At 36.4% G+C, this 26428-nt stretch overlaps 1 protein-coding gene across 3 annotated transcripts in view; it reads left to right on the top strand.

Annotated features, from left to right (window-relative positions):
- NDUFAF5 (NADH:ubiquinone oxidoreductase complex assembly factor 5) overlaps positions 1 to 26428 on the top strand; it is a 36917-nt gene that overhangs the window by 4519 nt on the left and 5970 nt on the right. For 2 of the 3 annotated variants that reach the window (XM_079128507.1, XM_079128508.1), the window contains exons 4-8: positions 5061 to 5108; positions 6417 to 6520; positions 9975 to 10014; positions 12903 to 13100; positions 23835 to 23895. In XM_079128507.1, coding sequence (XP_078984633.1) covers positions 5061 to 5108; positions 6417 to 6520; positions 9975 to 10014; positions 12903 to 13100; positions 23835 to 23895 — 451 coding nt within the window. Of the gene's footprint in view, positions 1 to 5060; positions 5109 to 6416; positions 6521 to 9974; positions 10015 to 12902; positions 13101 to 23834; positions 23896 to 26428 lie in introns of those variants that run through there. The other variant, XM_079128509.1, reaches the window with a different exon arrangement.

The raw sequence follows: 26428 nt of genomic DNA, 5'->3' as shown, positions 1-26428 counted from the left end.
GAAAATGAATTGGCTATGGATTGGGGTTGTGGCTCAGTGACAGAGCATTTGCCTAGCACGTGCAAGGCACTGGTTTCAATTCTCAGCACCACAAATAAATAAATAAAATAAAGGTCCATTTCCAACTAAAAAAATATTTAAAAAAAAATGAATTGGCTAATCAATTCAGTTGAATCATATTTAGATTTAGATTTTGTGTATATCAGAATTGCTAATTCATTTTATCCATTGTTTCTACTGATAACTTTTTTAATAACCTGTATATATTTCTCTTTGTTTTTAGTTTATTCAAACATTTTTGATAATTCACAATAAAAATCAGGGGCTGGGGTATGGATCAGTGGTAGAACACCTTTATAGAATGCATGAGTCCCTGAGTTCAATCCCTGACACTGTTAAAAAAAAAAAATTAGATTGACATTTTTTATAGAAAATGTGACTAAGCTGAGATTTTCAGCTAGAAAAATATTAATCTAATCAGTCGCATAAGACTTTATTAATATTCATGACATTTTATTTTGTATTTTCTAATTCAGAGTATAAAGATATTCATTTATTCTTTTAGCAGCTGTGTATAGGACACTGTGCTAGACACAAAGGTTAGGGGGGGTTTCTATGTAAAATCTATTTAGATAAAAACACACTTGGGCAAAGGTGAGATGGGAGGGGGTGTTTATGAGGCTTCACTGTTTTTGATCATAGTAAATGCCATAGAATCAGTACAGTCATTCAAATGCAACAGGAATTAAAGGAAAGGAAAAAATTGGCAGGAATCATGTAGTCTAGGCTTCTCAGAGGCACAGAATCTGATATGGAATTTTAAAGAATTTTTAATTGATAGTTCATCCATTAGAAGTCAGATCATAGCAGAAGGAAAGTTAGAATGCTATGGGATGTGATACAGTAATGTTTAAGGAAGATTAATTTGGGGGTGGCATGCAGGAAGAAAAAGAAGGGAAAGGATAGAAAGACCAATTAGGAGGCTTTGTTAAAGATGGTACAGATACGGGAAATAAAGACCTACCAGCTATTTGGAGGCAGCAGATATAAAAGATGGGATATATGAGACCTAGTAAAACTAACAGAACTTGATGACTCATTGTCAGGAAATCTTACTTGGATTTCAAAATATATCTGTAGCCCTAGGACCACCTGTACCATCTGTACCACCCTCACCATTACCTGTGAGTCTTAGCTACCATTATCTCTTGCCTAGATTTTTGCAGTAGCTTCCTTATTGGAAACAATCTATTCGCACAGCAAAGTAATCCTTTTAAAACGTAGGTTATGTCATTCTTAGTCCACTGCTCAGGAACAGTTAATTTCTCATCTTATTTAGTCATAATCTAGAGTCCTAATCCATAAGTCCCTCAGTGGTTTGGCTCTTCAACATGATTCTGATATTTCCTTTGTCTCACTTTCTTCTTTTAGCAATCCTAGCCACTTTGCTTTGTCTTGTAATAGACCAGAGCTTTGTACTGCACTTATTCTCTATGCTCTCCCCAAGATACTTGTGTGGCTTACTTATCTGTTAAGTCTTGCTCAAAGGACCTCTCATCAGAGATCCTTTTCCTGACTGCTTTCTAAAGTAGTGCCCCCACTCTCTAGTTGCTTGTTGCTTTGTTTCCATAGCATCTATTAATCCTCACGTACGTTTGTTCATTTGGTGTCTGTCTTTTCATAGTGGATTTGTTTGTTTTTGTTCATTACTAAATTCTTAGTACCTGTATCATACCCTGAAGGTATGTTAAAGGATAAATGCATGAACAAATGTAAGATTGTTGGGGTCTTAAGCCCCCTTGCTCTTCTCGACCAGCGGCAAGGGAAGGGGACACTCCCCAGCAAGGTCAGACCTGGATAGGTAGGGCCTACTGACCGCCTGCTCCCAGCCCTCTGTGCGGAGGACAATCAGACGTGTCAGGGAGACCAGTCACAGCAGGAACTCATTTATTGAGGAAATCACACAGCTTTTATGTAGAGTGGGGGCTAGACGGGAACCAATCAGCTTAAAGGTCAGCAAGGCATGGGGTGTTCATGCAGGCGAGAGTCCCGTAAGACTATATGGCAAGCGTGAGCTGATCACGTTTGCGGAACTATTGTTAACCAATCCCTGACGGTGGTCCGATTCATCGTCATTAACTATTGAAACCGCCTTTGAGGCCTTGATCTTGCTCACTCGCCAGGAAGTAAGGAGTCAGCCTGAGTTAGTTAACGTGTCATTAGTTCCAAATAAGATAATCTTAAAGTTAAGACTTTTGAGATTGGGAAAAGTCAGAATGAAATGGGCAAGGAACAAGGAATGATCCTATCTTGAATATGTTGAGTTTAAAGTATCAGAGGAATACTTCAGTGTTGAGATCTGGCAAGTAGATGGAAATGGGTGACTGAAATTGGGGTGTTGAGGTTAAGAACACTGACTTGAAGTTGGACAGGTGAGGATTCAAAATTTCAGCTCTGCCACGTGCTGTCTGTGTGGTCTTGGAGCAGTTACCCATTCTCTAGACTGCAGTTTCTATAAAATATGAGCAGTAATAACTATCTCAAAAGAATAGCAAAAGGATTGAGACAAGGTAATTCTGGCAAAGTAGAGGCTATGGTACTTATTTGGAAGTCTCTGTCTAAGATAACAAACAAAGCCATAGGAATAGGTAAGTTCTCTGGGGCAAGAATGTAGAAAAGAACCATCCATGATGTATTTAGTGGAGGAAAAATGAGGAGGAGCCAAGAAAGATGCCAGGAATAATAAGAAAGATGAAAAGTATTTGAGGAAGATGTTGAGGGGGAGTGATAGTGCTGGGAATTGAACCTATGGCCCCATACTTCTAGGCAAGTGCTCTTATCACTGACTTATATTCCTAGCCCATCTCTTTTTATTTATTTATTTATGTATTTTGATTCATTGTATACAAATGGGGTACAACTGTTCTTTCTCTGGTTGTATATGAGGTAGACTTGCACCATTTGTGTAATCATACATGTACATAGGGTAATGATGTTTGTCTCAGTCTGTTATTTTTCCTTCCCTCCCATCCCTCCCATCACTCTTTTCCCGCTATACAATCCATCCTTCCTCCATTCTTGCCTCTCTCCCACCCCCCCATTATATATCATCATCCGCTTATGAGAGAGATCATTCAGCTTTTGGTTTTTGGGGATTGACTTATCTCACTTAGCATGATATTCTCCAACTGCATCCATTTACCTGCAAATGCCATGATTTTATTCTTCTTTATGGCTGTGTAATATTCCATTGTGTATATATACCTAGCCCATCTCTTGATTGGGCAGAAATCCACCCAAACCAGTTGTTACACAGAGTTTGTAATGTAATTCAGGGATCTGGAAACAGCCAGGCCTTACAAGGGATAGGGACTTTGAAATATCCGTATGGAGGCCTTTTTGTTCACGTGCCAAGATTACGTGGATGCTACAGAGCTTCATTCTTCTCCCCTCTCCCCCCCCCCGTAGACTACCCCTAGTGTTCATTAGTGTGTGGGACCCCAATATAAAGTACCCTACACTCAGTAGAGTTCTAAAGGTAGCTCATACCAGCTCGGAAAAACCTTTTTTCTCTTCCCCAACTCTGTTCAGTTATGTAGGGAAATCAGCCATGATAGGAGTACTTACACCATGGAAATTGGTAAATGTTTCAAATAAGTACCCTGCCAAGAGTCAGGTAATAAGTGTTTATTAGCACACCATTACTTGAACCCTGAAGTCTGCATGCTTTTTCCAACTCAGGGACCTCTGCCTTTCTTCCTAAATCTCTTGGTTCAAATTTTCAAGTGAAATAGTTTGATTGGTCTAATTCTTCACCCCTCACAGAATTGTGCTGGACCTGACTCTCGAAAGTCAATTATATCTACTTTCCCAGCTCTACACCTAGCAACACTGTGTTGTTAGCATGAAATCCACCCTTGTTGGAGTCATTACACCATGGAAATCAGCAAACAGTACAACTCAGAGTGCCTTTTTCCCCTTTTTCTTTTGTGAGAGTCTATCCTTAAGCATTTATCTGCACATTATTTACCTTCACGTAATCAGCAGTGACCCAGTAATGGTAGGGTTTTGTAGTACACTTGCTTCACTGTGAGCAAGGGAAAGCAGATGTGGGAGAATTGAAAGGGACCTGCTTTTCTTATAAAGGAGGGGAGCCTGAAGAGAAAGCACTTAAGTTTCTAGGAGATGCTCAACAGTATTGAACTTAAAAGAGATCAAGTGAAACAGGACTGAGAGCAGTAACAGAGCTGTCAGTGCTTAAGCCATTACCTCTAGAAATAGGTTTAGTAGAGCAGTGAAAGAGAAGATAGAGTCCCACAAATTATAAAGAAAGACTTTAGTAAGTCAAGTACTAGGTTATAAACCAAATATAAACCAAATAATTAGAAGATACTTTGAAGTGAGATTTTTTTTTTTTTTTTTAAAGAATGGATATGGATGGCTTCTGCCTGTCATAAGGTGTGAGAAAAGAACAGAAGACAGAGATTAAAGATTGGTAGAGGAGAAAATGGAGGGAGCAGGATCCTGGAGAAAAGAGCTGAGTGGAAAGTTTTAATGTGGAACAGATATAGCACAGTACCCTTTCCTTTTGGAGGGAAGAGAGGTTAGGTGAAATAGGGAAAATGAAACCCTTTAATCCCTACCACTAAGTCTTTATGTGTAAGCCCCTCTTTGTCCTTTGTAAATTCTTTGAGTAACTATAAGCAGGAAGCTCATCTAGGTGCTTTCTGGCACAAGATTATGGAAACTAGCATGTTAAACCATGGAAAAATTAACACAGAACCCTAACCCAGTGGAGTAAAGTAGGGATGTGGGTATTCGCACCTGTGCTCTCAATTTTATTAAATAAAGTTAAATGTACTTAATATAGTAAGCTGCTTATATTTAAATGTTTTTTAATATGTTATTAAAGGCATTTGTACCATACTGGTGTTATGCAGAGAAATATCTTTACAAAGCTGAAAATGAATCTCTAACAGTTTTCAACAATTATTTTATTTGTTACTGCATTTATGTATCTGCTTGTTTTTGATCATCTGATCAGCTTTATTCCATTGCAGGAAACTGTTGGAAAATTTTTCCAGACAGATATTGCAGAAAATGCTTTGGTAGGTAGCTTTTAACACTGTTGGTTTCTGATTTCCTGATAATAGTTTTAATTATTTATTTCCTTCAAAATGTAAAATAGCTAGCTTTTTTTTCTGCCCCCAGTCATAAATATGACACACATGAAGAAGAATTAAACAGTATAGGAAAAACACAAAGAAAAATCACCCCTAGTTCTACCCCTCAGAGGCAACCACTAGTGACATTTAGTCTTTGCAGACATGTAACTATCCCCCTCCACCAATTTTATATAAACTGTTATGATAACATTCCATGTTTTTCACAGAATCTCATACATTTTTGTTAATAAAATTATGTCTGTACTATCTTTTTAAATGGGTATATAGTCTTTTAATGTATGAATATTCCATGGTTTATTTAGCTTAATTTCTATTGACAAGCAGTTATATTTCTAGTTTCTCAATAACAGTGCAATGAACATTTTTATGTGAAACAACTATATGTGTTCAATTTATTTTTCTGTCTGGGAATAAATTCCTGTAATGGAATTTGTGGATTCATTAATGTTAACTTTTTGGTAATACTTCTCCAGGCTGTCCTTTAGAAAGATTGAATGATAATACTATTTGAAAGTATGTTTTACTCCTTCTCTTTTTCAACACTGGGTCAGTTCTTTCTGTCAATCTGATAAGCAAAAATTGGAAATCTCTTTTTTCCAAAAAAAAAAAAAAATTGGGCGGAGTGCATTTCTTTGAATACTGGGTCAGCCAAATAGCTGTTTATATCTTTTGCCTATTGGTATTTCTTAGCTTGTGAATTTCATAAGTAGTTTTGTGACATGCCTTCACCTTGGGGTTCTTATTTAGGTTATTGTAAGAGCTTGTTTTTTAGGGATATTAATCCTTCATCTTTTATATTGTAAATAGTTTCCAGTTTGTCTATATTGTCTTTTAGAAGTTTTAAAAAAGCTTATCAAATATATCAGTCTTCATTTATAGTGTCTAACTTTTGAGTCATATTTAGACTTTTTTAAAATCTAAGAGTATGAAAGTATTCACCCTTGTTTTCATACTTTTTGGCATTAATTATTTCACTGGAAGATACAGCTTTCTGAGATTTTTTTTTGGTGTGAAATGTGTATCCTGTTTATGTTTTTCCAACCAGCTAGTCGGTTTTTCTGGCTGATCTTAAATGTGATTTAGGATGTATTTTTGAATACCTTCTATGTGCTACTCTTTTTCCTAGAGAAACTGCCAGGGAACATAACATTAACTTTATTTAACTATAATTGTGGTAGTAATTGAGACTATATAAATAGGCTTTGATCTTTTATTGTTTTTTACCTTTAGAAAAATTCTTTAGAAACAGAAATTCCTACTGTCAGTGTTTTAGCTGATGAAGAATTCCTTCCCTTCCGAGAAAATACATTTGACCTGGTGGTAAGCAGTTTAAGGTTGGTAACCCATTTGTACTTTTAAATAATATGTTACAAATAGATAATTTATGCCATAATTTTACTCTTATGGGGTGGAAAAAATAGATAATGGAGTAAATTCTTAATAACTTATTTTTAAAATCACAAACCAGGTAGTTTAATGTATAAACTTAAGATTTCTATGGTAAGGGATTATGGATTCAGTACACCCTAGTAGAGATAATATGAGTTCATTCTTCAGCTTTCTCTTTATCCTAACTTTCTACAACTGGGTGAAACTTACCTGTGATAGAGGAGATTCCTTCCCAATTTAACTTAGTATTCTGGAATTGGTTATTGATGGGGGCAGAAGTTTGAAAGAGTATTCTGGCTCTAGTATTCAAGTGTTAGAGCACCCTTATAGTCATTTGGCAAATAAGGGAAAACTGGTGTTAACTTCAACTTTAATTCTTCCCTACAGAAATGTAGTCCTCAAGGTTATTTTTTTCCTTTGTGTTGTCTACCATGTACCTTTACACTTACTACAAAAAAAAAAGTAATGTAAGTATTTTTTTAATATATGAGGCACTAAGCTAGATGCTTTGGGGAATACAAATATGAATTCAGACAAGATCCTATCCTCAAAGAACTTAGAGTTCCATAGAGAAAATAAAATATTTTCAGTGGTATCTTATTTCTCCTGTCTTCTTATAGTCAAATAGATTTTCTTTCAAAGGGCTGTTGTGCTTGCCATATCCAATTCAGATCTTTTTTTTTTTTTTTTTTTTTTTTTTGCGGTACTGGGGATCGAAATCGGGGCTTTCTGCTTGCGAGGCAAGCACTCAGCTGGGAGTCAGCTGAGCTATCTCCCAGCCCTCCAATTCAGACCTTTTGATAACTGTTTTTATGGTGACCGGCCATCACAGTCTGCCCAGGACTTTGCTAGTTTTAGCACTGATAATCCTACGTTCTGTAAAACCCCTTAGTCACAGGCAAGCTGGGAAAGTTGATGACCTTTGCTGTTTTCTTTAGTGTGTTGTAATTTCTTCCTTGCTTTTTTATACATACTGAGCAAATTTAGAAATGTACTCACATACTATTAGAAAATGAAAAACATAGTGTCTTTTTCTATGAAAAGAGCCCTGGACAGAGTCAGAACCCAAGTTTCAGCATTAGCTCATCTGTTTGCTATTTACAAGTAACTAATTCTGTTGCTTTCAGTTTCCCCATAAGGATGATAAAATTTATAATAGGCCTTAGTTTTTAGAGTAGTAATTATTAGAAAGCATCATGAAAGATAAATGTGAGCTTAGCACAGTATGGTTTGAAATAGTGATTTCCTATAAACCTAAACACACTTTTACAATATAATTTAGCAATTATGCTCCTTGTTATTTACCCATAGAGATGAAAACTGCTATCCATACAAAAACTTGCATACAAATGTTTTGTAGCCACTTTATTCATAATTCCCAAAACTTGGACCAATAAAGATATTCTTGGTAAATGAATGGTTGAACTGGTGCATCCAGATAATGGAAAATTATTCAGCCCTAAAAACAAAAACAAGCTGCCCAGCCAGAAAAAAAACATGCAAGAATTTTTTAATTATATTTTTGAATTTATTAGAGCATGATAGTTATACATAGTAGTTGGGTTCATTTTTGACAAAATCATACAGGCATAGAATTTGATTTCAGTCCCTGTTCCTCCCTTTTCTTTCCCTCTATTCATCTTCCTCTACTGATCTTCCTTTTTTCGCTCATTTATTTATCTTTGACTCGTTCTTTTTGTTTATACAAAAAGGTGAAATTCCCTGTGTTATATTTATATATGCATATAAGATGATTTTGTTAAATTCATTCTGCATTTCTTCTTTCTCCCCTTTCAATCTCCTCCTTCTATTCCACTGATCTTCTCTATATCTTTATGACATCTGATCCTTTCCTCCTTTCCCTTATTTTCCTTTAGCTTCCATATATGAGAGAAAACATTTGACCCTTGATTTTCTGAGACTGACTTGTTTTACTTATCATGATATTCTCCATTTCTATACATTTACCAACAAATGCCATAATTTCATTCTTCTTTATGACTGAGCAAAACTCCATTATGGGGCTGGGGTTGTGGCTCAGTGGTAGAGCACTTGCCTAGCACATGTGAGATACTGGTTTCAATCCTCAGCACCACGTTATAAGTAAGTAAGTAAATAAATAAATAAATAAATAAATAAAATTTTTAAAGCTCCATCATGTATATGTAGCACATTTTCTTTCTTCTTTTTATAGCACATTTTCTTAATCCATTAATCTATTAATGGGCATCTGGGCTGATTCCATAATTTGGCTATTTTGAATTATTTTGCTATAAATATTGAGGTGACTGTATTGCTATAGTATGCTGATTTTAGTTCTTTTGGACGAACATCAAGGAGAGAGATAGCTGGGTCATATGGTGGATTCATTTATAGTTTTTTGAGAAATCTCCATATTCTTTCCATAGTGGTTGTACGAATCCAAGCATGCAGGAAATTTAAACATATTACTAAGTGAGAGAAGCTAATCGGAAAAGCCTACATACTCCATGAGCCAACTAAATGACATTCTAGAAAAGGAAGAACTGTGGAGACAGTTAAAAAAAGATCAGTAGTTGCTGGGGCTTATGGGAGAAGAAGAGATGAGTAGGCAAAGCACAGGATTTTTAGGGGATTGAAAATATTCTGTATAATATGGTAATGGAGATACACATCATATATATGTCTAAACCCATAGATGTACACCCAGACTGAATCCTGTGGACTTTGGGTAATAATGATTTGTCAGTGTAGCTCCATCAGTTGTAAGCAAACGTGCTATGCTGGTAGGAATGTTGATAATGGGGGAGACTGCATGTGTCAGGATGGGGGTATATGGAAAATCTCTGTATTTTCCCCTCAATTTTGCCGTGAACTTAAAGCTGTTCTAAAAAGCTGTTCTAATAAAATCTTAGAATGCAGAAAGAAGTAGGATGATATGTATCAGAAAACTCACTAAATTAAGCTTTGGCTGAATAATGCTATTTGCCCAGGGAACATTTTAGATTTGCTGATAATTTTTTATTTTTAGGGTAATAGAAAATAACTTGATTGATTAATTGATGAACTTCTTTGAACATCTCATTGGGTACTTACTTTTGCACTTTCTTGAAATAAAGTCTCAGAATACTACTATTTGGATGGAATGCCAAATAGGAATTACTTTTACTTTATTAAGAGGTGAAGATAATCATATCAGATTTTTTACTTAAGTATAATTATACACTGACAATGGGGGAATTCTATATTGTGAGAGAAAGATTTTGCCCTGGAAATGTTGATTATTTAAAGATTGTATGAAAACAGTCAGCAAATACGATATGTAATTTCAGACTTCATAATTAATACCTTTTTTGGTTTATCATACTAATGATAATTATACTAATTAAGATAAAGCAAGTATGTATTTCTACATTTTAGTTTGCACTGGGTGAATGACCTTCCTAGAGCACTTGAACAGGTGAGTAAACTTATACTCATTCTACTATTCTGTTATTTATCACTAGAAACTTAGAGATGTTTTCATCATGGTTTGATAATTGGAGAATGGAATCAACTCAACTATAATCTTCTGTGGGCTGGGTATGCTTGGTGCTCTTTGGCATGTAAACATGTACATTGAAAAAAGTTTCATTGAGGTGAAGATAAATTTTGAATATATGTGAAGACCTTAATAACTGCAAAATGATATTGACATAAAGAAATTTTCTGTTGGGTTCCTTCTCTCCCTTAATTGCCTAAAAATATTTTAGGGGTAAGATCCTATTTATTTATGTTATATCTTCCCCATGCCTTATATGTAGAGAGCGCTAAGGAAATGCTTGTCAGTTGACATTTATCAGTGAAAAAGAGAAGGGTAGGTTAAAAAAAAAAATGTGTTCGAAGGAGGGAAAGAGATTACTGTTGCTTGGAGTTGACTAGAAAAGCTCTAAGAAAAGAATTACTTGAGTAATAGAGGTTAGGTGAGATTGAGATTAAGAGGGCTTTTCAGGAAGGCAGAATCAGCATAGGTGGGGAGGTACAAGAGCCTCAGCAACATGAAGGAACAATGAAGAAAGCTGTTGGAGGATTAGTATCATGCTGGGAGATGAAGTATATTGGGACCACATATAGGAGGAACATGGTTGCCAGATTAGGATTTGTGTGTGTGTGTGTGTGTTTGTGGTGCTGGGATTGAACCCAGGGCCTTGTGCTTGCGAGGCAAGCACTCTACCAATAGAGCTATCTCCCCAGCCCCCAGATCAGGAATTTGAAGTTTACTTTTTATATGCAATTTAGGGCCATTTGAGGAGAAAGTGACATGTTTGAAAACCTTGGTAGGTAGGATAATAAATCCCATAGCTAGGCACATACTGTTTGCTGGCTGTGGTGTTCTGTTTTATGTGGGAATTAAATAACCCTGCACAATAATATCATCATCTCATTTCTTAGAAAACTGATGTGGGGAGAAGTTTGTTAAACTGAAGGGAGATTGTTTCAGTGGTCCAGACTTGAGGAAACTAAACCTAAGTGGCAATGGTAAGACTTTAAAGGATGGGAGAGGTTTATAGGATTCTGCAAAGGAAAAGTCAATAGTATGGTTGCTTGTTAGCTCTGAAGATCAAAGTGAGGAAAGAGTCAAAGTTCATCTTAAAGTTTTGTTTTGTTTGGTACCAGGGATTGAACCCAGAGGCACTTAATCACAGAACCACATCCCCAGTCCTTTTTATGTTCTATTTTGAGTCAGGGTCTCACTAAGTTTCTTAGGGGCTAACTAAGTTGCTGATGCTGGCCTTGAACTTGCAAACCTCTTGCCTCCTTCTCCCATGCTGCTTGGATCATCTTAAAGTTTTGAAATAGGATGTCTGAGGGAATAATTAGCAAAAGTAAGGGGATAATAATGATTAGATAAAGAAAATGGAAATTAACCAAAATATAACAATTTGGTTTGAGAATAAGTGTTTCGCTTGTGTGGTGTGGGAGCAGTGACAGTGATAAGTATGCTAAGACAAATATCCATGAAGATGAGTTTAGAGTTCTGGGAAGATGTCCCGGCTGAAGATAGAGATTGGAAAGTCATCTTTGTGAAATCATAGTTGATGATAAGCCCTGTGAGGTAGAGAGGGATGACAAAGAACTGAAGCCTAAATCATAGATACAGATAATAAAGTTTTAGTGACCAAAGAAAGAAGTAATACTGAAGAGGTATAAAGCAAGAAGACAAAGATTTTTGGTTTGTTTACTGCTTTGTAATTACTTTATGATATATTAAATATAAATTTAAGATAATACTTAGTGTGATTTTAGTCCTTATTAACTTTAAAATTCCTCCTTGTCCTCATTGTTGAATAGTCAAATCTAGTTACAAGTTATAGTCTTAAGAGAATCACTGCACTGGTTAAACATTTATGATTCTGGAGTTCAGTCTGGCCAGTATTTTGCTAAAATTTTTCAATTTAAAATTATTTTGTTTTAAACCTAGAAAATAATTACATCTTAAAACCAATATGTTAGTGGTTTCATGCTGTGAATTGTGATTTCCCTATTGATTAACTTTTTCTACATAATAAGCCATCCTTATTTAATTGCTTAACACAACTATTTAGTAATTTGGTAATTTGGGCTGGATTTAGTTAGGAAATTCTTCTGGACCTGGCTTGGTTCACTCATGTGTCTGTGATCACCTGCCTTTAGAAGCTATCTTTTTTAAGCTGGCCTCAGCTGAAACAACTGAGGCTGATCTCTGCTTCCTATGTCTCTTATCCTCCATCCAACTACCTCAGGCATTTCACAACATGGTAGCTGGACAGGACTCCACAAGAACAGGTGGAAGCATGCAAAGCCGTTTGAGAACTAGACTAGCCTAAATTCAAGGGAAAGGGAAATAGACTCCATCTCTTCTTACAGATTATTACAGAATATCATTTCAAAGGGGATAGACACTGGGAGGATTGTGATTTTTGCAATCTACCATGCTTAATTTTTTTTCTTTCAATATTTTTCTGACTATAAAAATAAGTTGTTTCTCTTATAAAATTTGAAGACATGCAACATACTCTTACAGATAATTAATGTTTTTTGAATAAAAGACCCAGAAAAGCCAAACCAATTCTAATCCAAAAAGTAATGCTGGAGGCATCACAATTGATTTTAGTATTATAAGTGACTGTATTATCTGTCTTTATAACTTCATCATATAGCAGTAACTTTTTGAAATTTCTGATCATATTAGATGTTATTTATCTTATTGTTAATTTGACAAAATAAGATTGGCAGTCATAAGATACTGATTTAGACATCATATACTTATTCTAAGCATTTCTACATGTAAAATTTTGAATCTTTTTTTTTGTCTTGCATTTATTACAGATTCATTATGTTTTAAAACCAAATGGAGTTTTTGTTGGTGCAATGTTTGGAGGTGACACACTCTATGAACTTCGGTGTTCGTTGCAGTTAGCCGAAACAGAAAGGGAAGGAGGATTTTCTCCACACATTTCTCCTTTCACTGCTGTCAATGACCTGGGACATCTGCTTGGGAGAGCTGGCTTTAATACCCTGACTGTGGTAACTATCAAGAGAATCAAGTATCCCAGTAATTGCTAATTCAGGAAAAGGTCTTATTGATCATTCTTACTGGGCATAAATACAAAATTGATTGATATGTCAGGAATGTAAAATTTTCAGTATTTGTTACCAGAATTAGTAGCTCCAAAAAGTATGCCATAATTAATGAGGAGACTATTTTCTAAATATACTACTTCATCAGAACCTTTAAATCTATAGTTAAGTATAATATGGGAGTTAGAGCATTACAAATAATAGAGTAAAAGGTACCTACAGAACAATATCATCCCTCAATTGAAATAGTACCATATGAGGCAGCAATGAGAAACTCTGCAGAATCCAGAACTAGACTTATATCAAGTTAGAGAAAGTAGGATATTCTACTCCATTAGGACTGAAGAGTTTTAGAAAGAGGACCCACAGGCAGTCAGTGCAGAAGAAACATGGAGTCAACATGGTACAGTGATGGGACACAGCATTGGTATCCAGTGGGTATAACTTGAATCTTTACCCTGCCCTTTTACTAGTGAGGGGAATTTGAGTGATTTGGTTAATTATTTTCATTCCTCTAAGAGCACTCATTTCTTTTTTTATCTATTTTTTTGTGTGTGTGCATTATATTTGCACATAATGATGGAATTTGCTATTACATATTTGCACATGCACACAGTATAACAGTAATTTGGCCAGTATCACTCACTCCCTGTGCATTCATTTCTTTAAAAATGAAAATGTATTTTTCTAGTTGCTAAAAATGATGAACATTCTTTCATATATTTGTTTCCCATTCGTATTTCTTCTGTGAAGTACCTGTTCAGTTCCCCTCAAGTGGCTGTTAGTATTAAATAAAATTAAAAATGTAAAGTGGCTAGACCATGACAAATGCTCAATAAATATTAACTCCTTCCTTCCTTCTGTCCCTATTATTCTACTTCTAGCACTTTCCAGAAATAGGCTTCCAAGAGGAAGTCATCTAGAAAGACAGTGACTGGCCCCTTCCATCTCCCTCCAATAGCAAAATCTTTCTAAAGAACTCATTACTCTCTTCAGAGATGAGTTGAATAGCTTTACGATTTTCCAAATCTTTCAGGCCTAGAAACATCTCTAAACCTGATTAGAAAAAAATGGAATTTCTTTAAGAAAGCTTCTCATTGCATAATTAGAGATGATAGGCTTAAAATTAAAATTAAAATGACTATCTAAGATGATTTACTGTGAATGTGTTTCCTAAAATTAGCCAACCAAAAAATAGATTGTCATATCCTTCCTTATATTGATAGAAAGCAAGCAGTGTAAACCAGCACATCCCTAATACTAGAAAGAAACTTCCAGGAAATGGAAGAAACAACAGGCTGAAAGACTAGGCTAGAAACTGAAGATAACCCTCAAGACTTCCCAGCTCTATCTAGTGTAGACATTTTAAAAACTTTTAAATGACCTGAGTCAGTAGAAACTTTGCTAAGATGTTGAACAACTAGAAATCACACACACACACACAAATTACTTCGCATGAGTTTATAAAGAAAGCCAACATTATTGATACAGGCAAATGTACATTGAAATCATTACACTTTTAAATATATCTTAATTACATATTGTCTATATGTGTGTGTGTTATAAGTGTTAAGCTATATAGACAAAATAAAAGTCTATCATTTTTCCTTAATCCCCCTAATCTTGGCTTTCTTCCAAGGGCAGCTTTCTCGTTAGTCTGGGAATGCCTCTACAAACTTAAATATTATTTAGGACCTTAAAGGATTTTTGCTAATGTGAATACATATTAGAAATTAAAATTAAATTCATTTGGTATTTATTGATTCATTTAAAACTAACAATTATATACGAATTACTTATTAATACAAAAACCTTTTTTCTTTATATATATTTGTTTGTTTTAGTTATAGGTGGATTTAATACCTTCATTTTATTTTTATGTGCTGATAAGGATCAAACCCAGGGCCTCATGCATGCTAGGCGAGCACTGTACCACTGAGCCACAACCCCAGCCCCCTATTTTTATATGAAAAAAGGACTGTATTTTCCAAAAGGAAAATTGAAAATTAAGAATGTTATTACTTCACATTTTTACAAATTTCTCTAATGCTTGCCTTAATAAAAGAGGGCTAGATTCTCATGTCTGCTTCTGCATTTACATTTTGCTATTCTACCTGTCATATAGCTTCTGAAAGAATCTACATCTCCATAGAATAAGAAATTAAAAAGGCAAATAATCTTAGTATTATTATGAAAGTAGTTTTGACTTTGTAGACCCCCCCCAAAGGGTTCTTGAGATCCCAAGATTCACCAAACTACGCTCACACTTTGAGAACTACTGCTCTAGAAGTAGCTTACTATTATCAGTTTGGTGTATAATATTCCAGATTTTTTTTCATGAACTACTTTACTATATATAGGCAATTATACATATGTATATATTTCTGAAACACATTTTTAATTCTTAGTATGTTTTAGAGTTTTCTAAATCAATATAGATATATTTGCCCTTCTCAACTTCTACATTTTATTCCCTATTATGAATATACCATGGTTTTATTTAATTATTTCCCTCTGAACAATATTTATGTTTTTTCTATTTTTTTTTACCAGTAGAAAGAACATACAATGAATGTTCTTCTATTCCATTTCTTTTATTTATTTAATATTCCAACAAACATTGAGTACTTTCTTTACACCAGACATTATCCTAGTTTTTGAATATAGCAGTGAACAAAATAAAGATTCCTGCCTGATGTTTTTGGATTTATAATGGACCTCTCAGTAGAGTTTAAAGGGTCCAGCAGTCCTGGCATATTACATGCAAAATTGCTTTTCATTGTTCAGATTTGGAGGAAAGTACCTATGTATGGTTTTTGTCAGATCTTGAGAGATACAATGGGACTAAAAATAAATCAGAAATCACTGGCTTAAAGCTTTAATCTCTAATATTTATTTTACTTATAATATTTAAGAGATTACCTTCATATTCTGTCCTCTTAAGAATTATTCCCCATATTGCTATTACAAATCTATAATTGAAGTGAAAAGATAATCTAGAGTAATGTAAAGCCTCTAAAACATCAGGAGAGAGTGTAGGGATGGGGTGACTGCAGATTAATTTGAATAAGGCCTTTGGTAAAGCTGTGGTGATATGCTTTTTATTGAAATACAGTAATATTTTTACTTGGCTTTATTGAAAAAAATTTTTTTTTAATTTTAAATTTTAATTAAAAATCATAAATTTACATAGGGCAATGTTGTTTGATTCATTTTGTTATTTTTTCCCCTTCCCCCCTCCCCTCCCACCCCTCTTTTCCCTCTATACATTCCTTTCTTCCTCATTCTTACCACCCTCCTTATCCCTAACCCTAAACCTAACCCTAACCCTAACACTAACCCCTCCTACCCCCCACCCCCATATGTCCTCATCCGCTTATCAGCGAGATCATTCGTCCTTTAGTTTTTTGAGATTGACTTATCTCACTTAGCATGATACCCTTCAATTTCATCCATTTGCCTGCGAATGCCATAATTTTGTCATTCCTCATAGCGGACTAATATTCCATTGTATATATATGCCACAGTTTCTTTATCCATTCATCAACTGAAGGGCATCTGGGTTGGTTCCACAATCTGGCTATAGTGAATTGAGCAGCTATGAATATTGATGTGGTTGTATCTCTGTAGTATGCTGATTTTAAGTCCTTTGGGTATAGGCCAAGGAGTGGGATAGCTGGGTCAAATGGTGGGTCCATTCCAAGCTTTCTGAGGAATCTCCATACTGCTTTCCAGAGTGGCTGCACTAGTTTGCAACCCCACTAGCAATGTATGAGTGTACCTTTTTCCCCACCTCCTCGCCAACACCTATTGTTGCTTATGTTCTTGATAATCGCCATTCTAATTGGGGTGAGATGAAATCTTAGGGTAGTTTTGATTTGCATTTCTCTTATTACTAGAGATGTTGAACATTTTTTCATATATCTGTTGATTGCTTGTACATCTTCTTCTGTGAAGTGTCTGTTCATTTCCTTAGCCCATTTGTTGATTGGATTATTTGTATTCTTGGTGTAGAGTTTTTTGAGTTCTTTATAGATTCGGGATATTAGCGCTCTATCTGAAGTATGAGTGGCAAAGATATTCTCCCACTCTGTAGGCTCTCTCTTCACATTACTGATTGTTTCCTTTGCTGAGAGAAAGCTATTTAGTTTGAATCTATCCCAGTTGTTGATTCTTGCTTGTATTTCTTGTGCTATGGGAGTCCTGTTAAGGAAGTCTGCTCCTAAGCCAACAAGTTGAAGGTTTGGGCCTACTTTTTCTTCTATAAGATGCAGGGTCTCTGGTCTGATTCCGAGTTCCTTGATGCATTGTGAGTTGAGTTTTGTGCAGGGTGAGAGATAAGGGTTTAATTTCATTCTGTTGCATATGGTTTTCCAGTTTTCCCAGCACCATTTGTTGAAGAGGCTATCTTTTCTCCATTGCATATTTTTGGCCCCTTTGTCTAGTATGAGAAAATTGTATTTATTTGGGTTTGTGTCCATGTCCTCTATTCTGTACCATTGATCTACCTGTCTATTTTGGTGCCAATACCATGCCGTTTGTGTTACTATTGCTTTGTAGTGTAGTTGAAGTTCTGGTATTGCGATACTCCCTGTTTCATTCTTCCTGCTAAGGATTGCTTTAGCTATTCTGGGTTTCTTATTCTTCCAGATGAATTTCATAATTGCTTGCTCTATTTCTGTAAGGTACATCATTGGGATTTTAATTGGAATTGCATTGAATCTATATAGCACTTTTGGTAGTATGGCCATTTTGACAATATTAATTCTTCCTATCCATGAACATGGGAGATCTTTCCATCTTCTAAGGTTTTTTTAATTTCTTTCTTTAGTGTTCTGTAGTTCTCATTGTAGAGGTCTTTCACCTCTTTTGTGAGATTGATTCCCAAGTATTTTATTTTTTTCGATGCTATTGTGAATGGGGTAGTTTTCCTAATTTCTCTTTCTGAAGATTCATCACTTATGTATAAAAATGCATTGGATTTATGAACATTGATCTTGTAACCTGCTACTTTACTGAATTCACCTATGAGTTCTAAGAGTTTTCTGGTGGAATTTCCAGGTTCCTCTAAATATATAATCATGTCATCAGCAAACAGGGATAGTTTGAGTTCCTCTTTTCCAATTCGTATCCCTTTAATTTCTTTGGTTTGTCTAATTGCTCTGGCTAGAGTCTCAAGAACAATGTTGAATAGAAGTGGTGAAAGAGGGCATCCCTGCCTTGTTCCAGTTTTTAGGGGGAATGCTTTCAGTTTTTCACCATTTAGAATGATATTGGCCATGGGCTTAGCATAAATGGCCTTCACAATGTTAAGGAATGATCCCACTACCCCAATTTTTTCTAGTGTTTTGTGCATGAAGGGATGCTGTATTTTATCGAATGCTTTTTCTGCATCTATTGAAATAATCATGTGATTCTTAACTTTAAGTCTATTGATATGGTGAATGACATTTATTGATTTCCAGATGTTGAACCAACCTTGCATCCCTGGGATGAAACCCACTTGATCATGGTGCACTATCTTTTTAATATGTTTTTGTATGCGATTTCCTAAAATTTTGTTGAGAATTTTTGCGTCGATGTTCATTAAGGATATTGGTCTGAAATTTTCTTTCCTCGATGTATCTCTGTCTGGTTTAGGTATCAGGGTGATATTGGCTTCATAGAATGAGTTTGGGAGGGTTCCCTCCTCCTCTATTTTATGGAATACTTTGAGAACTATTGGAATGAGCTCTTCTTTAAAGGTTTTGTAGAACTCGGCTGAGAACCCATCTGGTCCCGGACTTTTCTTTGTTGGTAGGCTTTTGATGACCTCTTCTATTTCATTGCTTGAAATTGATTTATTTAAGTTGTGTATATCTTCCTCGTTCAGTTTAGGCAATTCATATGTCTCTAGAAACTTGTTGATGTCTTCGAGGTTTTCTGTTTTGTTGGAGTATAGATTTTCAAAATAGCTTCTAATTATGTTTTGTATTTCACTCGTGTCTGTTGTGATATTTCCTTGTTCATTCCGAATTTTAGTAATTTGAGTTTTCTCCCTTTTTCTCTTTGTTAGCATGGCTAAGGGTTTATCAATTTTGTTTATTTTTTCAAAGAACCAGGTATTTATTTTGTTAATTTTTCTGATTGTTTCTTTTGTTTCAATTTTGTTGATTTTGGTTCTGATTTTAACTATTTCCTGTCTTCTACTACTTTTGGTGTTGGTCTGCTCTTCTTTTTCTAGTGCTTTGAGCTGTAGTGTTAAGTCGTTTATTTGTTGATTTCTACTTCTTTTGTTGAATGCGCCCCATGAAATAAATCTTCCTCTCAGTACTGCTTTCATAGTGTCCCAGAGATTTTGATATGATGTGTCTTTGTTCTCATTTACTTCTAAGAATTTTTTAATTTCCCTCCTGATGTCTTCTGTTATCCATTCATCGTATAATAGTGTATTATTTAATCTCCAAGTATTGGAGAAGTTTCTGTTTTTTATTCTGTCATTTCTAATTTCAGTCCATTATGATCTGATAGAGTACAAGGTAGTATCTCTATCTTCTTGTATTTGCTAACAGTAGCTTTGTGGCATAAAACATGGTCTATTTTAGAGAAGGATCCATGTGCTGCTGAGAAGAAAGTGTATTCGTTCTTTGTTGGATGGTATATTCTATAAGTCGGTTAAGTCTAAATTGTTGATTGTGTTATTGAGATCTATGGTTTCTTTATTCAATTTTTGTTTGGACGATCTATCCAGCGGTGAGAGAGGTGTGTTAAAATCGCCTAGTATTATTGTGTTGTGGTCTGTTTGATTTCTGGATTTGAGAAGGATTTGTTTGACGTACATGGATGAGCCAGTGTTCGGGGCATAGATATTTATGATTGTTATGTCTTGCTGATTTATGCTTCCCTTAAGCAGTATGTAATGTCCTTCTTTATCCCTTCTGACTAGTTTTGGCTTGAAGTCCACATTATGTGAAATGAGGATGGATACTCCAGCTTTTTTGCTGTGTCTGTGTGCATGGTATGTTTTTTCTCATCCTTTCACCTTCAGTCTATGGGTATCTCTTTCTATGAGATGGGTCTCTTGCAGGCAGCATATTGTTGGATTTTTCTTTTTAATCCAATCTGCCAGTCTATGTCTTTTGATTGATGAGTTCAGGCCATTAACATTCACAGTTATTATTGTGATATGATTTGTATTCCTATTCATTGGACTCATTTTTGTTTTTTGACATGATTTGGTTTCTCCTTTATTTGGCTATTCCTTTAGGCTAGTTCCTCCCGTTGCTGATTTACATCGTTGTTTTTCATCTCTTCCTCATGGAATATTTTGCTGAGAATGTTCTGTAATGCCGGCTTTCTTTTAGTAAATTCCTTTAGCTTTTGTTTATTGTGGAAGGATTTTATCTCATCGTCAAATCTGAAAGTAAGTTTTGCTGGGTATAAAATTCTTGGTTGGCATCCATTTTCTTTCAGGGCTTGGTAAATGTTGTTCCAGGCCCTTCTAGCTTTTAGGGTCTGGACTGAAAAATCTGCTGATATTCTTATTGGTTTCCCCCCTGAATGTAATCTGATTCTTTTCTCTCGCGACCTTTAAGCTTTTGTCTTTATTTTGAATGTTAGGTATTTTCATAATAATGTGCCTTGGTGTAGGTCTGTTGTAATTTTGCATATTTGGAGTCCTATAAGCCTCTTGTACTTGGTTTCCATTTCATTCTTCAGATTTGGGAAATTTTCTGATATTATTTCATTGAATAGATTGTTCATTCCTTTGGTTTGTTTCTCTAAGCCTTCCTCAATCCCAATTATTCTTAAATTTGGCCTCTTCATGATATCCCATAATTCTTTAAGATTCTGTTCATGATTTCTTACCATCTTCTCTGTTTGGTCAACCTTGTTTTCAAGATTAAATATTTTGTCTTCAATATCAGAGGTTCTGTCTTCCAGGTGATCTATCCTATTGTTTATGCTTTCTATGGCGTTTTTAACTTGGTTATTGTTTCCTTCATTTCAAGGATTTCCGTTTGGTTTTTTCAGTATCTCTAACTCTTTATTGAAATGCTCTTTTGCTTCTGTTATTTGCTCTTTTAAACTGTTGATTAGTGCGTTCATTTAATGCCTGCATTTGTTCTTTCATCTCCTCGTTTGCTTCCCTGATTGTTTTAATTATGTACATTCTGAACTCCCTTTCGGACATTTCTTCTGCTGTGCTGTCATTGGGTTTTATTGATATAGTATCTAGGTTTGTTTTGGACATTTTCTTCCCTTGTTTTCTCATATTGGTCAGATGTCAATGGGACTCTGTGATATTGTAGATTTCCTCTATTGGCTTATAGTGACCCTATAGATTTCCAGTGTATCACCTACCAGCCTTCAGTAGCCAGAAGTCTTGGATTAATTTGATAATGCAGTGCTTCCGAAGAATACTGCCCCTAGCCCGCTACCGGTTCCAGGGAGAGAGACCTGGAGAGGTCTCTTGTTGCACAGCCCTGGTTCCAGAGGCTGGTTGTAGGTTGGAGGTCTCCACTGGCTTGGGGACTTGTGGCTGGCTCTGTGTAGACAGGCTCTCACTGGGTGATTTGCCCCGAGAAGCTAGCCTAGAGAGGCGCTTCCTGCTGGAGGGGGGCTGGGCTGCTTGGGGAAGTCCCTGGCGCCCTGTGCTGGTCACTGAAGCAACCTGTGGGTGGGCTGTAGCTGGCTGGGGCGGGCCGGAGCTGGCCGCGCTGCTTCTGTGCAGAAGGGCTCTCACTGGGGAGCCTGTTCCGAGAGGCTGGAGGATCTGTCCCTGTGGGCGGAGTCCACCGCCAGACTGCACCGAGCTGCCTGCGGGAGACGCTGTCTGCCCTGTCCCACTCTACTAAGCCACTCGAATCCGGGCCTGCCACCCAGCTGAGCTTCACTGGGTGGGGGAGACTCACCCCGTGGTGAGTCTATCGGACTAAGACTATCTTAGTCCGAGTCTCTCAATGTCTCCCCTTCTTGAATCCTGAGTTCTGGGGCAACTGGAGATGCAGTCACCCTCTAGTCCGCCATCTTGGATCGCCGCTTCATTGAAAAATTGTTTTTAAAGGGTACTGCTTAATAACTAAGTATCGGCCTAGTAGGAATTTTATTTTTAATCTTGAGACCTCTTACCCTCATCTTATGCACGCACCACTATCCAGGGTCTCTTTTATAGTTTGTTAGTGTAGAAATGTGTATAGATGATATATTCATAGTCCCACTATTCAGAAGTGGTCTTAATAAAAGCCCTGCACACAACCTGGTCCATGTAATTGTTTTTAAAAAAAATGAATAAAGAAGTGTATATATAAAAAGAATGAGATAGAGCAAGGCCTAAAGTGAAAAGAAATCTCCTCCTGATTTCTGATACCTTGACTGTCTCCCCAAAGATTTGTTAACTATATCATATACTTGCCTTTCAAAAAAATTTTCCCTATAGATTAGAATACAGTGCCATTTAAACTCACATATGTAATAATATGCACATTGTCCTCTTTAGCATATTCTTTTGCTTTCTTTTTCATACATATTGGAGACCTCCTGCAGACATATCTACCTCATTCTTTTTAAGTGCTATATGGCATTTGATTGGTAGATATTCTTTATTTAGTCAGTCTTCTGTTAATGATATTTATTTGGGACTAGTTTCCAGTAGAGATAAACTCCTTCATCTTAGTTCGTAACATAGTAAAATTTTATCACATCACAGCTTTATGCTAGTTGTACAGCACATCTTATTTTGGAGCTCTGTATATTTCCAGTGCTGGGTAATGAACCCAGAGCTTCACTGCTAGGCAGTACCCTACCACTGAATTACACTCCCAGCCTCCCAGCTCCATATAGCTACTCCATTTGGCTCTTGTACCCTCTAAGGTCACCACAGCAAAAGAGACAGATAAGGAAAGACTCACAAGCCCTTTAGTACCTGGCACCTCCCTTTTTTGGCCTTAGAAGAATGTCTTTTTGAGACTAAGAAGTATCACAGAGACCTGGATATTTGGGGAGCATCAGTGGTCTCTGCCACTGTACCAACAATAAACTCTGGCATCAAGCTTCATGAATAAGGGGGAGACCCAGTAATTTGAGAAATAAACTGTCCATGAACCAGCAATGTGCCCATTTCCTAAACAAGCCAGTATACTATTGGCTGAATTATCAGAAGTAGAATAACAACATTGGAACAAGACTGTATTTGGCTCAGTTGTGGTACAGCATTTTAAGAAAGATTGATATTGACCATGTCCATGGAAATGTAGTCAGAACATATAAGGATCTATAAGTTTTGTCTACAAGACTAGCTTCCCTGCCTGACAAAACAAAACAAAAAAAACTATTTTGTCCTGGAAGAATTTTCAAAGACTTGGAGAAGAGGGTTATGGTTTGTAGAGTACAGAATAGGGTTATTTCATGTCCCCAAGGAGAAAACTAGAACCAGTTGATGGAGTTTTAGGAACAATGCTCTCACAGTGGGGAGTATTTATTCAACATTTTGAGATCTTAAGTCAAGCATAAACCAGATAATAACTGTAAAGAATATTATAAAGAAAATTTCCTGTTTACCATGAATATTTATCTGGGAATTCTCTACAGCCCTTTCTCAAATCCGGATTTGCGCGCGCGCGCGCGCGTGTGTGTGTGTGTGTGCGTGTGTGCGTGTGTGAGATGAATGTCAAATGAATATTCCTTTTCCTTTTTAAATAGGACACTGATGAAATTCAAGTTAACTATCCTGGGATGTTTGAATTGATGGAAGACTTACAAGGTAATGCATTTTTAAAGAATTTTGAGACCCCTTTTGAGGGGCATATTTTGAGAGTTCACTCTATGGCAGGCATTGGGGTAAGCACTAGAAATTCATTGGTGAGGAGAAAGCAAATTTTCATGTAGCTTATGATATCAAATGGAGGAGGCAGACACTTGACAATTGTCATGAACAAGAGTGTTAAATTACTTCTATGAAGTAAAGGTATATAGGACTGTGGCTGCTTCTAGGATGGCAGCACTTTTCTACTGATGGCAGAACATATCAGTGACTTTTCCAGCAGTAATTAGCATCTTAGGTCCAAGGAAGCAGGCATTGTAAACTTACAATTAGTATTTTAATCAAGGACAGATCCTGGTCTGAGAGACTCAAAGGAGTCTTATTTGAGGAAGATGCAATTGGGCTGGGCTTTACAAAAAAAACTAAGGTGGAAAGGACAGGGAAATGAGTCCTAGGTAGGGAGAACCGCATATGCAAAGGCCCTATTGTAAGAAAGAATATGGCAAGAACCGAAAGAAGGGCATTTTGACTATGCTACAGGGAATAAGAATGAGAGAGTTGTATGATAAAAATAGTAGATAAATAGGGATCACAGGTCTTAGGGCCTTATTAAGGTTGTTGGTCCTTAAAATGCCCTATGAAGTATTTTAATAGGGGGAAGGGAAGAGGTCATGACATCAGATTTATATGTTGAAAGAAAGAATTGTCAGGTAAACTAGTAGTGAGACTTAACTGCAGTAAAGCTTACCAAGAGGTAAGTTCTAATAGGGTGGTGGCAATGGAGATGGAGAAAAGAAAATGCATTCTAGAGATATTTAGGAAGGAAATTTTGACAGTTCTTCCTAGTGAATTTGATGTGGATGAAGGACAGAGTGTTTCAAACATAATTGCTGAGTTTTTAGCTCATAAACTGTGCCCTTCACAGACAAACAGTAGAAGCCGACTGTGGGTGAGCAGAGACAGTTCTGACAGTTCTTATATTCACATTTTATGTTCATGTTTGACTGCATCAGGTGTGGAGTGCTTTTGAAATATGAGAGATGTCAGTAGGCAGATGGGTATATGAGCAGGTAACTCAGGAGGCCACTGACATGGTTAAAAAGTTGTGAGTCTTTTGTGAATGGGAGCTATTTGAAGGTTCCTGGGATGAGAGCATGGAATGAATAGGGAAAGTGCCTTGGTACTGACCCCTAGGAGCCTTATATATACCAGCTGGGTAGGATGAGCCTACAGAACAACTGAAAAGGAATAGCCAACAGAAATGCCAGAAAAAGTTTTGGAATTGCTTTAACCAAGGGAAAGGGTTGCAAAACAATAGGAGCACTCAATAGCATCAAAAGAAAAACACAAACTGAAACAAAAACTCACTAGCTTTAAAAACAAGAAGGTTATTGGTGACTTTGGTGAGAGCTCCTTTTTTGGAGTTAGGGTAATAGAGTAGTAGTGGTATTGGGAGTAGGTTCAGATGTAAGTGGAAGGTAAGGAGCAAGAGAGAGCAGATGCCTACTGCTCAAGCAAAGATGAGGAGCCAGAGAGAGCAGATATCTACTGCTCAAGAGGTCTGTGAAGAAGTAAGATATGAGAAGGTTACTACTTTTGGAAGGAGAGAAATGTGGGATGGGATGAGTTTTTGTTGTTATTGTTGTTGTTCATTTTTGTTTTGTCCTGAGACTAATTTATTTAACTGCTGACTGTAAGAATCCACATTCTTCCATAGAAGAGATGACTCCAAAAGAGAGATGATAATGATGATATCAGTTTCCAGAGAAGGTAGAATGAGATACAAAGACCAGAGGGTTCAGTTGACCTTGGATAAGGGGAGAGACAGATTTATAGAAGGGAAGAGGGTTGGTCCTAATGGATGTAGGTATTTATGTTTGATAACAGGAAGTTCTAATTTCATGGGTTTATCTTTTTCAGAGAGTAATACCATATGTTGAGAATGAGTCAAAAATTAGAGATTTGTGTAGAAATGATTCAAAATAGTCATTGGAGAGAAAGGGGAGGTGATTTGACCAGAACAAGTTACAGAGTTTGAAGGGTGCATTTGAATTTGGCCAAACCCATTCAAAAATTGTTGGCAACTCAAAATTAGGCACAGAGAAGCAGAATTGGGTTAGTTTGGGTTGGGGTTTTACTAGTTGAGAGTGACAAAAAGACAAAAGTGAAAGATAAAGCAGTAGTGTCACTGAAATGATAAGCCAAAGAATCTAGACTGGAGAATAAAAGAAATGGGGACGGGGGGAGATGAGCTAACAAATTGGGTGAAAGGAGCTATGCAGTGGCAATCCCAAAAGTTAGAGAATGTTAATGGTTGAAGTGCCTGAACATGCTGGAGGAATAGAAGGATGTGGTGGGAAAATGGGATGTTTGATTTTGGAAGTAAAGCAGTTACACGTGATAACTCAGGCTAGGACATGTCCCAGATGCAGAGACAGAGGTGGGGTGATAGGGAATTTCACTAAAAATGAGTAGATTAAAAAATTTTAGAAGCCATGGAACTTCATAATTAACAACACTGAAGTCATCCAGG

Source organism: Sciurus vulgaris (genome assembly GCF_902686455.1).
Source record: "Sciurus vulgaris genome assembly, chromosome: 2".
Classification (NCBI taxonomy): domain Eukaryota; kingdom Metazoa; phylum Chordata; class Mammalia; order Rodentia; family Sciuridae; genus Sciurus; species Sciurus vulgaris.
Note: the sequence above shows the minus strand (reverse complement) of the source record. Positions and strands in the feature narration are given on the sequence as shown.